At 46.6% G+C, this 11875-nt stretch overlaps 2 protein-coding genes across 2 annotated transcripts; both read left to right on the top strand.

Moving 5' to 3' along the window:
* The first annotated feature begins 632 nt into the window (after positions 1 to 632).
* aurkaip1 (aurora kinase A interacting protein 1) lies at positions 633 to 1929 on the top strand. The gene is made up of 4 exons (XM_068748197.1): positions 633 to 694; positions 947 to 1048; positions 1168 to 1631; positions 1722 to 1929. The coding sequence occupies exons 2-4, from the start codon at positions 997 to 999 to the stop codon at positions 1833 to 1835; spliced, it is 630 nt and encodes a 209-aa protein (XP_068604298.1). The 5' UTR covers positions 633 to 694; positions 947 to 996; the 3' UTR covers positions 1836 to 1929.
* An 855-nt stretch (positions 1930 to 2784) lies between these two features.
* Positions 2785 to 11213, top strand: LOC137905538 (matrix remodeling-associated protein 8-like). Its single transcript, XM_068749786.1, has 10 exons — positions 2785 to 2812; positions 6412 to 6438; positions 6553 to 6858; positions 6953 to 7054; positions 7145 to 7606; positions 10191 to 10346; positions 10429 to 10459; positions 10532 to 10611; positions 10700 to 10753; positions 10833 to 11213. Exons 1-10 carry the CDS (start codon positions 2785 to 2787, stop codon positions 10856 to 10858), a joined length of 1272 nt encoding a protein of 423 aa, XP_068605887.1. The 3' UTR covers positions 10859 to 11213.
* The last annotated feature ends 662 nt before the right edge of the window (positions 11214 to 11875 follow it).

Raw genomic sequence — 11875 nt, 5'->3', positions numbered from 1 at the left:
TAATTCAACGACATCGACAATACCAATGAAAATAAAAATAAATTACTCCATTGATGCAAAATAACAATAAATTAAAAATACACATAACATTTACAACGTAGGTGGAGATTTTTTACGTTAGAGAAAATCTGGTCGTTTTTCAAAATAAAACACCTTTTAGAAATTGTATATTTAGTTATTCATTCTGTGCGGCCCGGTAACAAATTCTTCAAGGTCTGCTAGCGGGCCGTGGCCCGCTGGTTGGGGACCCCTGCGTGTCTGATTTGCTTCCAACTAATTTTTAACCAGTTGATATGCAGTCATTTGAACTTTTTCCACTGAATCACAAATACTACAAGAACGATCATATTAAAAACCTAAACATCCGTTTGTTTTGACACAAATTTGGCCAAAGATGATCACCTGCCTATTGGGCATCCCTAAAAAATAATATTTATATATTTAATATAAAAAATATATCCCGTGTTTAAACATGCATGTAAGTTTATCAATTAACAAAGAATATTGGAACGCTGTTTGGTAAACTATTTTTTGATTTGGGTTACTCGGCCCCTTTGACGGTTTGTTTTGCTCCTCAGGCGGAACCTTTTTCCGTTATGACAAACAGGAACGGAACGTAATCTGAGTCGAACAAACCGGAAGTAGCGTTGTGGAGTCACATTGAAGACCAGCATCCCGGTCAGCAGCATATTAGGTAGGTTAAATATGGTGTTAAAATTGTAATTGTTGAAATGGTGTGTTATAGCGACTGGTGGAAACATTATTAAACAAATGTTAATAATGTTAATGTGGCGCTACATTTACAAGCTAGCGTTAGCATCAAACTAATGCACTGGTAGCTTCAGATTCGCTTGATGTGACTCCGGCCTGGTTTGGTTGATTAAGTTTGAACTTTTGAAAGCTCCATGACGAGCTCTAACGCGCACGCTCTTGCTTATGCTCACAGGGCAAACATCGGACTCATTCCAGATGACATTTCTTTGATGATCGGTAACAATGTTCACTTCAAAGCTTGTTCCCCGTCTTAAGTTATTAAGCAGAACATCTTGTAAGTATTAACAAAATGGTCCTTTTGCTCATCTAGCTGTGCAATCTCTTCCTAAACTGCAGTTCCTTTAAATATTTATGTATTTCCCTGCTGTTGTGTATTTCACCCTTAATTGCAAGGTGCACTTCAAGCCCATGGAAAGACTTTCAATGGATGCGTGCAGCCACTTCTTCCTGCTCACTCCTCTTTACTGAAACAGAGACTGAGAAACTATTCAACCACAGCAGACAACACTTCTCCCCCTCAATGGGTCCAGCTGGAGCCAGAACTGGACGAAGCGCTTGTACCAAGAAAACTGTCAGTGAGTCCGCTGGAGAGCTGGCTCTGCCTGCGCTACGCCCTCCCCCCCCTGCTGGAGACCGTTCAGCCACAGGGGGACACGGAGCTGCTGGAAGAGAGAGTCCTTCCACCGATGTCTGTCCCTGCTGTGGGGGACGGGGACGGTGCGGCGACACCCCTCGGATGCAAGAATGTGTTGGAGATCCGGCGACGGAAGATGAACCGGCATAAATACAAGAAGCTGCACAAACGGACTAAATTCTTGAGGAAGAGAGTTTTGGACGGCAGGAAAAAAAGGAAGCAGGTGAGTTTCTGTCCTACAAACGAAGCAGTTTTGCTCAATCTTTACGCGTTGGCGCTTTGAACCGTGTCTGTTCTGTTCTGTTCTGCGCAGAAACGATTTGAGAGAGATCTGAAGCGGTTGTGGAAACAAGCCGGGCTGAAGAGTCCTCCGGAGGGATGGACTGCACCGAAGGTCTTCGTCAAACATCACGGAGACACGGGCTGAAAAACACTGACGGGCATTTCAGTTCTGTGTCGCCTCCTTCACTTTGGAGGATCTCTTTTAAAAATGTGCGTCTAATAAATATCGCTCATTCAAAGCCAAATGTGTTGGTGCAATATTTTGTTGAGCTGCTTTTTGGCAGAAAGTAGAATAGAAGGACTTCTTAAATTAAAAACTGTTTTTATTACATTATCCAACTTCAAAATGTACATTTTCTCCGTTTTTCTTCAAAACTTCCTGAACACTGTTGCAGGATAGATACGCCTTATTTATATATCTTATGATTGTGGGTACTCTTGGGTCTGAAACCAGTGTTTCATAATAACTCCTTTATCCACGGATCCCAAATGACGGCTCCTTGGTTATTTTAACCCCCCCCCCCCCAAAAGGGACGAAGGCCGGGGGGAGAAAATGATGACTGGAGCAGCTCCGTAGCTGGAACGACATGGCTGGATTATGTCACCGGCGGTTCTGGAGTCTGGATTGAGCACCGAACTAAACCCCCCCCCCCCCCCCCCCCCCCCGGGCTCAGAGGAGTGGGTGCCATCAGGACTACCCCCCCCCTAGAGGCTGTGGGGGACCGTCAGGAAGAGGATTACTGCTTTAAGTGCGTTACATTTTTTCACGCACCTTTATGGCGCTTGCATTTTTTAGTATTTGTGTGACAAATGAAACGGAAGTTAGACATTAAATGTCATAAAGAAAATACTGGCGCAGTTTTTGAAGCCTTTGCGCTTTCACGCAGGCTGCAGCGCCAAAGCAAGAGGAGTGTTGGATTTCATTCACAGGCGGAGGCGGAGGCGGAGCGAGTGGAGGCTCCATCCTGCAGGGACGCAACAAAACACAGCTGTGCGGCGTCTGCTCGGTGAACTTCACGTTCTTTTGTTCTCCCGACTGACGCGCACGCCGCCTCCGACGCGCTTTCAACTCTGCTGACAGCGCCGTGACGGAGATGCGCCTCGACATGGCTCTTCTTCAGAGTAAGTCCTGCCCGTTTTCTGTTTCTGAGTGTTTCAGGGTGGAAAAATAACTGGAGGAAACTTTCCTGCAGGAAGAATCGGATCAATGTTAGAATAGCCGGATTCTGCTCAGTTCTCAGCTCCGCTCCTCTGGAAGCTTCATGTAGGTTCAAAACGAACCTGAAACGGTTCAAACTAATACTTATTATAATACGGGCTGTTTAAACCTGAGCTCGCTCAGCGAATTCTTTATTTACTGTTTGTATTGGTTTGCATCATCTGTTGTTTATCTCATTCTAAATGAGGGTTTCTGCGTAATTTGAGATCACAGGATTAATTTTTCTTTCCCTGTCCAGCATGTGTGTGCGTGGGGGGGGGGGGGGGGGGATTGTTTATGGCTCCGGCCCAATGTGTTTCTGCTTAACTGCGGTCTGAGTGGAGGAGTCAGCACAATCCAGCAAGCAGTCATTACGTGTGTCAGTAATGAGTGTTTCACCACGAGTGTGTGTGTGTGTGTGTGTGTGTGATTGGCCCTGCTGATTAAGGGCCACAGTGCGGCGCGTAAAACCTTAGAATTAACCCACAGCAGTCTTATAAACAAGTAACTACTCATTCAAGGCAGAAAATGAGATCCCAATTAGGCAACGTGTTTCTGAACTGTCTCCACAGGCAAGATGCCCCCACCGAGATCATAGGCCTATTCCTAAACTGCATTTACACCAATAACACTTGATTATCAGCTGCATATAATAATTAAAGTATTTACATCCTATACTTATCGTCAAATCCTGAACAATTACAGCTGTATTTTATAGCTACATTGTGCGACGCATTCATTTGGAAGGATTATACATTATAAAAAAAACCTAATGCTTCTATAAGACATTCATTCATTCATTCATTTTCCTGACCATTTTATCCGAAATCCGGGTGTTGCTGGAGCCGATCCCAGCAGGCTACGGGCGAGAGGCAGCGTCGATAAGACGATGCACAAATATGATGGTTTAAATAGTGGAAGTACAACCAGACTACTCAGGAAGCCAAAGCCCCACCAAGGCAGCTCCCTTTACCCATTGTGTCATTGCACCTAAGAGCAAAATGAATGCAATGGTTTGAGTCATAAAATGATCCTGTTACCATAACAACCAGTCAGAATTTTGACCGGTTGATCGGATCTTCTCCAAGATTTGAGGATTTCTTCCACTGCCCTCACCCTTCCACGTCGTTTCACGGTAATCAGTCAAGATGTTTATAAGCTGATGCTAAAAACCCACCCAGCTCCGCCCCTTTATATGTATTCAGCCCCAAACTTAATGGGCTCTTCTTTGCTACCTGAAAAACAGTTCCACCCGGTTTAATAAAAAATCCATCTCAAACATAATGTTTGAAAAAAAAGAAGAAAAAAAATCAATCTGGTAAAGTTAAAGGAATTGAAAACATTCTGAGACACGCCCTTTCATCCTGAGATACGAGTTTCATGAAAGTCTGTCAAAGCGTTTTTTTTTTTGTGTGATCCATCTAACAGACAGACTAAAAGAAAAACAAACCAACGCCGGCTAAAGCGTCCCCAACCTGCCGGAGGAGGGTTTGATGGCCGGCGCTGTGGAAAGGACATTAAATAATGATCATTTGCATCTAATAGAAAAACCAATATGACTAAAAAAAAATACCAGGGGCACGTTTAGCATGAGCCTCTGGTTGCTACTCTGCATGTTTAGCTGAGTCTGCATCCGGACACTTTGGTTCCATTTACTCTCATCCTGTGACGCGGCTGTGAGTAAACTTCACACGCGTCCAACGTCCATGAGTCAAAGAGAGGATGCTGAGTAAACGCTTGCTTTTTGTTTGAGGGGAGCATATGAAATAAAATAAAATCTGTTTCAACTCCATGAGGATGTTCTGCTGAGTGACTCACTGGGGGGGTTATAAGTCACATCAGCCATTCCTCAGGTCATTTAGTGATCACATGTTGTTATAGCCAGAATCTAAATGGCACATTGTTAAGCCTTTAGTGTTAAACCGCCCCCTGAGTCATCAGTCTGTGTGAGTCTGGAGGAGAGATGACAGCAAGTTAGAGGCTGGGGCGCTTTGTTTTACCCTCTGCATGAAAGTTTACACCCTTCAATTAAAAACCCACCAGCAGGACGTTCCCTCTCTGAGTACACACTGGCTTTTTGGAGTATTGTTATACATCAAGGCTCTAGCAATCCTCTGGTGAAGCATTCAGGGGTTGGGCATTGGGTTCAAGTCCCAGCCCAGACAAAATGAGGAATGTGAGCTGGTGGCTGGAGAGGGGCCGGTTTTACACCCAGAGCACTGCCGAGGTGCCCTTGAGCCTTCGCCCTGTGCCCTCTCCGCATGCTCTGGGGCCCCTATGCATGATGCGTGTGGCTGTTTCACGGGGCTCTTGTACTAGGATGAAAATGGAATTCCGTTGTGTAAAAACATAATGACAATAAAAGATAACCTTAATCTTAATTTACCGGATCTGCAATCATATATATGAAGGTTCTCCACCTCTGCAGCGTTACGAAGCTTCATTAGGTTGTTATGTCATCCCTGTGCAAAAAGAGGTGGAGCCAATTTAACTAAATGAGTTACTGGTGAGGAACGATGCATGAAAATCATGTCAAATATTGTTGCTGTCAAACGAATTTATAGACGATGAAACTCCCAATATTAATTACTGACTGAATACTCATGAATTAATTCCAATATTTATTTTATTGGATTAGAAGTGGGGACAAAAATCACCTCCAATTTGTACTGAAGTGCTTTCTTTGAGTGATGATGTTTTATACTGTCCATCATTGCTTTTAGAATGTAGCCTCCAGCATAATGAAGCGGTTTCCATTGATTAACCACCAATCTGGCTCGCTATACACTTCGTTTTGCAGATTTAAAACATAAAAAGGTATCGATCGATTTCCCGAGATCCACTGATTGGATCCATAGGAACCTGTGCAACGCTGCGAGACGCTGAAGGAATCAGGTCGGCTGAGTCGTAACATCCTTTAAATCTTTTCTTATAAAAAAAAAGACAAAAAGAATTGATCTGGCTTTTACATGTTTTTATTTAGGTTTGACATAAACTGTAGCCCTGTCCTTTTTGTGCGTTGCACTTCTTTCATTCCTCCTCCACTGAATGAACGTCACGCTGACGACGCTGCACTCGGTGGTTCACGGAGACCGTTACCGGTGCAGCAGAAATCCACAGGCGTCTGATTTTGTCACCAAAGCGAGCCGAACGCAGCCTGATTTTTCCTGCTCTCGGGATCGTGCCCTTGCAGCGGGCCGGCGGCGGCAGCAGCCAGGATGAATAGAGGCTCTGTATGCTTTGGCCGCCTGCATCTCCGCTGGCCTTCCAGTAAACAGACGATGAAATAGCACTGTGGGAAAAGTCCGTAAGAAATGGCACATGTGCTGCAGGAACATTTTCTCTCTCCCGTCTCTGAATAGAGGAAACATTAACGGTCATGGATCTTTAACCTCTGAATATATTTTATTCTGTTTTTGTATTCTTTGATCTTCCTCCATTTTAAATCTCCCTGGTCTAGAGCTGAAACGTTCCACTGTTGTGCACCAGAACCCGGCTCTAATTATACTCCTATCTGTTTCAGTTCTTGCCGTGCTCTTCCTGCCACTAGGTAATTCTCTCCATCATATTTCCTGAATCATTTTTCATCTGTGATCGCTGCTGCCTGATATTTCTCTCTGTCAGCGCTCCATCATCTGAGTTTGTGTTTGTTTCCTCCTGCCAGCGTGGGGCCAGAGCAGCGGCGGCGGCGGCGTGGTGGTGGACGCCCAGAACATCACCCTGCCGGAGGGGTCTAAGGCCGTTCTTCCCTGCCACAGCCCCCGCATGGTGTGGACTCAGGACAGACTGAAAGACCGTCAGAGGGTGGTGCACTGGGACCTGGTCCGCAGCAGCCCGGAGTATTCCGTGGAACGAGTCCTGGACAAGTCTCCCGGCGGCCGCCAAAGGGTCTACAACGGCTTCAACAAGGGCCGCGTTTTCATCCCAGACGGCGCTTTCAACGACGGAAACTTCTCCCTCATCATCCACAGTGAGCCTTTCCCGTCTCTCCCGGCGGCGGCGTGGGGAGTGTCGGCGCCGTCTCGTTGGTCTGTCTCTCACGGTCGTTTGGATCTTCTTTCCAGACGTGGTTTCAACTGACAGAGGAGTCTATACCTGTAATCTTCACCATCACTACTGCCAGCTACACCAGTCCATCCAAATCCAGCTCAACGTCACCAAGTCAGGTGAGGCGTCCTGATCAAGCAGCCAGACGTTAGTCCCAGGAAACGGAGTCAATCGAGCTAGAGAGCCTTTTTATACCCGTTTGTTCCCAGTCCGGAAGGAGCGCCGCTACTGGGACGGAGAGAAGACGGTGTTCGTGGTCTTGCTGGGCAGCTCAGTGGCGTTGCCGTGCGTGAACCGGCGGTCCCTGTGGCGAGAGGGCCTCCAAGAGGACCAGCAGCAGGTCGCTCACTGGGACTTCCAGGCCCCCGGCGTGCGTCCTGACCGGGCCGACCGCCTGGTGGACCTCTACGCCTCCGGAGAGCGCCGGGATTACGGCACACGCTTTTCCCATCGGGAGATGAGCGTGGCGGAGGATGCTTTTACTTTAGGGGACTTCTCGCTGTCCATTTTTGACTTGAGGCCCATCGATAAAGGCTTGTACTCCTGCAACCTGCACCACCACTACTGCGGCCTGCAGGAGAGACGCATCTTCAGACTCGCCGTGGGGGCGCCGCTTCCGTCCGTTCCCACCACGGCACCCAGAGTTTTCCAGGATGACGCGTCAGAACCAAGTAAGCCTCTCAGAAGTAAAAACATCACGAGACACAGCACTTGTTTTTCCAAACGCCGGCGAACCTTATTGCCATCTGGTTTCTCGACTACACCGAGTGACAACACGGGTCCTGCCTTTTTTATTTTTTATTTTTTGGTCACATTTCTAGACATAGTTGGTTAGTTAAATCAGTTCTTCTTCTTGCCAGTTCTCTCCTGAGACCGCTCTGTTTTTGTGTTTGAGTCAGAGAGGGCGGGAGGAGGCCGAAGGAATGTAGCCGAGTGAGAAGTAAGAAAGAAAACAGAGCGAGAGAACGAACGAAAGAAAGGATCCTGATGGCTGTGATTCAACATTGCAAGTTGAAAAAAAAATGCATTTCAGCTCTGGCGTGAGGAGCTGTCTGCAGTAAACAGCTTTAAATTGGGTGGACCGGAAATGGTCTCATTCTGCTTGCAAAGTGTTTTTTTTCTCTTTCACGTTTACAGCTGGAGACATTTTAACTGCACCAGGCAGCGGAGTCGGCGCCAAAAAGCCAGTCGATTTTGGGAGTGGAGACTCCTATCGTGGTTTCTTTTTCCCCTCCGTTTGACCCCATTTCCCAAAAGTCCCGACCACGTGTCTAGACGGGTTTCGCTGCATCTCTGCTTGTGTTTACTCGCCGTTCCCCCCAGCTGGCTCTGCTTCTCCGCTGATATGAATCAGCCTCTGGTAGAGTCGAGGAAGTCTGGTGCATCTGTCCGACATGTGGGCCAGCTGCGACATGAAAGTGCACACTAGGGGGAGGGGGATGAAGGTTAGGCTGCAGATCCTCCTCCTCCTCCTCCCTTTTAAAGGAATGGCAGCACGTTTATGAGCTCCAGACATGAATCCTCAAGCGTCCGAACTTTAGAGCCTGTTGACATCAAAACCAAGTTTGTGCTCAGAAATCATTTGAAATAACATTTCACGAGAGCGTTTCCCTTTAACTGTAATAATTTATGTATAAAATTATTCATAATCCTGAAGGAGGTATTTTGTGGATCCTTAACTCTAAAGTCTTTACCTTTTAAAACATTAAGATTCTATCTTTTCCTTCATTGATTTGCAAATGAATCACTTCCTGCCGGATCACAAATGGAGCGCGAGCGCTGCGGAAACGCCGTCAAGCGCGCGCACACCTTGTCAGATCTGTCAGGAAAAAAGGAAATGCGTTTCTCTGCGAGACATCAGAAGCTCCGTTGGTGAGTCTCGAGCTCTGGAGACAATGACCTCGGACATGCGACGTCCACATCAGGCTACTCAAACAACGGCAAACAAGCTCCCACCATGGAGGTTTGTGGTTAGTTCTCGACTTTGACTGATTGGCTGATTTTTAAAGCGTGATCGGAGATGGTACGTGGCATGTTTCCCTCGTTAGTCAGCAGGATTCTATATATATATAAAAAAAACACGACTCAAAGGAATTCCAGTAAACTTAGGTGCTCGTTCAGAAGAGACCTCATTACGTTCTGGTTCCAAACACAGAGTGATTCCACATGGAATAGAAACATTCAAGAGATTAAAAAGACATTTCCTGTTGATCTGCAGTAATAATCAAGATGCAGCAGAATGTAAGAGACAAATAATAACAAAGGTCTGACAGTCCGTTAAATGAAGATTCATATTTCTATAAGCAGATTTGGTTCTTGCACAAATTTACACACAATCCTAGACTCCAACCCCACAAATACAGAATGCACAATCTGATGATGACTTATTCCCATGGGGGGGGGGGATGAAGAACGCTGTCTGATGGCGAGCGTCTTGAAGCTGCCCCAACATTTAATGCCGTCTGTCATAGCACGCTGCGCAGTGTCGAGACGTTTAGAATGAAACGTGAGTTTGTTTTTGGGTTCCTAAATCTCAGAGAGCGGCGTTTCCGGGCTCGTCACGCGTAGCAGGTAGTGTCAACTAACTGGTCTGGTCACTGAGAGACCTGGGAGCTGCCAGCAGACGAGTGCAGTCAGAATCCAGTCAGAATCCAGTCAGACTGGCCCGGCTGACTGGGCCGGCTGGCGAGCTCTGCTGAAGGTGTCGCCGATTTATGTTAGTGTACAGAAACTGGATGTCTGTGTTTGTGAGAAGACAGGAAGCGGGCCGAATGGAAAGCGAACGCAGACATGTGGACGGACCACAGGAACAGGGTTTCGCTTTTTTTCTCCACTTCTCTCCACCTCTTTAATGGCGAGTGTGTTTTTGTGTTTTTTCTGAGGAGGGAGAGAGCGAGAGAGAGAGAGCGAGAGAGAGAGAGAGAGAGAGAGAGAGACCGAGAACAGCTGCATGAAGTCAGGTCTGGCAGTGATTACCACCAAACAGCGGTTCGACGTTTCTCACTTCTGCTTTCTTTCACTCTCGTTGCTGCATTTTGGAAACAAATAAAAAAGAGATAAATGAAATGTTGAGGGGATTTGGAAACTTTCACTTACGTATAAATCTACTCCAGCTGAATCCCTGTAGGTCGTTTTTCCCCAACACTAATCCGGAGTGAAATAATAACACATGATAATAACACCCGACGCTCCTTTGATGTGAGAGCGCAGCCGCTCATTGACTGGAGAACGTTTGCCCCTGTGTTCCGCCTGAAGGAGAAGGCGTGGAGAGCCCCCGCGTCGTGAACGTCATCCTCCCGGAGCAGCGGGGCAGTTTGTTGCAGCATTTGGGATACTTCCTGGCAACGTTCTTGCTGCTGGCGTTCGTCGTCGTCGCCGTCGTCGTGCTGACTCGGCGGCGCAAGAGCAGAGGTACCGTGAGTCGCTTTGATCCTTTCTTCTCGCCTTCGCTGTGGCCTTTTATCTGAAGGTCTGTGCTGAATCCATCTTTCAGGGCTGCAGCATGAGCTGCGCAGATCTGATCGGTAAGACATTTCGCCCCGCTCTCGGTTGCCTTTATGTTTACCCCCGTGTGAGCGACGCTTGTTTATGTGCAGAGGAAATGTGATCAGCGAAGTTGAGATGCCAGCAGAGGGTTCCGAGCTGAAGACCTATCACCCAGACCCTCTGAGCTCAGGTAGCGAGCGCGTCACGTGCACGCGGGGTAGAAAACACGAGCTGCCAAAGCGAGAATATATTCCAACTGTGCTTCCTCCGTTCCACAGACTACAAAAACAACCTGCTGAAAGAGAAAGGCGCGGCCAAGGACTGCAATACGGGTGAGTAGAGCTGCAAGGTGAACAGCTACACGTCTAACATGCTGCCAGGCGTCCATCGACAATCTGCTTCCACATTCAGAGCTGGACGGAAAGCTGTGGAAGTGAGCGTGACGTTCCCGAGGTTGCCGCTGGCAGGTCCAGGGCAAACACCGGGAGGATGAAAGATCATGGAAAAGGAGAGAAGAAGAAAAAGCAGAAACCCAGGAGAGGACAGGAGGAATGCTCCCTCTGCTGTAATTCTACACCCGAAGCATTTTCTCTCGAAGCCGCCGTCATTTTTATGTTATTTTATTCAACTTGCATCTTCACCAGCGAACAGAAGCATTTGTTTGAGCTTTACTCTTTACATTCATTTGTTTGGTTTATTTTGAATATTAAGATGCAATTCTTTTCTTTTTTTGTGCAAAAATGCATGCATTTAATTGTACGTGTGCTTTGCTGTTTCCTGTTTTTGACCATTCGCCCTTTTTTTTGGGGGGGGGGGGGGGGGACAAATTCTGCTGTACCTTCATTTGTAACGGTCTTTTAATGTGTTTAGATGGTAAATTTACTGCTTTCGTAGCGACACAAAAGACATTTGAAACCAATTTTTTCCAAAAATTTGAAATTTAAATTCTGTTGTGAATAATATTTCCTCAGTGGATATTCACACAAATCCATTTGGGGTTGTTCTGTTCATCGGCTCGTCCGGTGAAAAGTAAGAAAAGTCTGCAACAATGGACAAAAAAGCTCAGTCAACCGAAACTCAGGAAAAGCACCTTTCAGCCATTCATTTGGTTTCTAATGGGCCCTGCGGTGTGTTTGTGTAACACGTGAACAAATGTCCCCGGGTTTATAAAACACTGAATTTACACGATTTAATCTGCTGGTCAAGGATTTGGCATTAAACGACGCGGCAGGAGCTCTGGGAGGTTTGCTGCAGGACGACGAAGGTCTGCTGTCTCATTAAGGCTAAATCGCAAACTGTAACCATAACACTTTTTTTTACCCCTCTTGCTCACTCTGATGTCATCTCTTCTATGAAAAGGATTTTATTATTAAAGAATCACCACAGTGGACACAGACTCATCGGTCACTATCTGCTCCAGATGTTTTATCCATAAACCCACCGATGTCCGATCA

The sequence above is a fragment of the Brachionichthys hirsutus genome, chromosome 2, assembly GCF_040956055.1.
Source record: "Brachionichthys hirsutus isolate HB-005 chromosome 2, CSIRO-AGI_Bhir_v1, whole genome shotgun sequence".
Taxonomy (NCBI): Eukaryota; Metazoa; Chordata; class Actinopteri; order Lophiiformes; family Brachionichthyidae; genus Brachionichthys; species Brachionichthys hirsutus.
The sequence above is the reverse complement of the archived record's forward strand: the minus strand, read 5'-3'. Positions and strand labels throughout refer to the sequence as shown.

Bases quoted from the DNA above. Each gene is read 5' to 3' on its own strand.
- aurkaip1 (XM_068748197.1), top strand. From the start codon at position 997: ATGTTCACTTCAAAGCTTGTTCCCCGTCTTAAGTTATTAAGCAGAACA. The intron at 1,049-1,167 runs GTAAGTATTAAC...CTTAATTGCAAG, and splicing joins GTTATTAAGCAGAACATCTT to GTGCACTTCAAGCCCATGGA. The intron at 1,632-1,721 runs GTGAGTTTCTGT...TGTTCTGCGCAG, and splicing joins GCAGGAAAAAAAGGAAGCAG to AAACGATTTGAGAGAGATCT.
- LOC137905538 (XM_068749786.1), top strand. From the start codon at position 2,785: ATGCGCCTCGACATGGCTCTTCTTCAGA. The intron at 6,859-6,952 runs GTGAGCCTTTCC...TCTTCTTTCCAG, and splicing joins CTTCTCCCTCATCATCCACA to ACGTGGTTTCAACTGACAGA. The intron at 7,607-10,190 runs GTAAGCCTCTCA...TTCCGCCTGAAG, and splicing joins GGATGACGCGTCAGAACCAA to GAGAAGGCGTGGAGAGCCCC.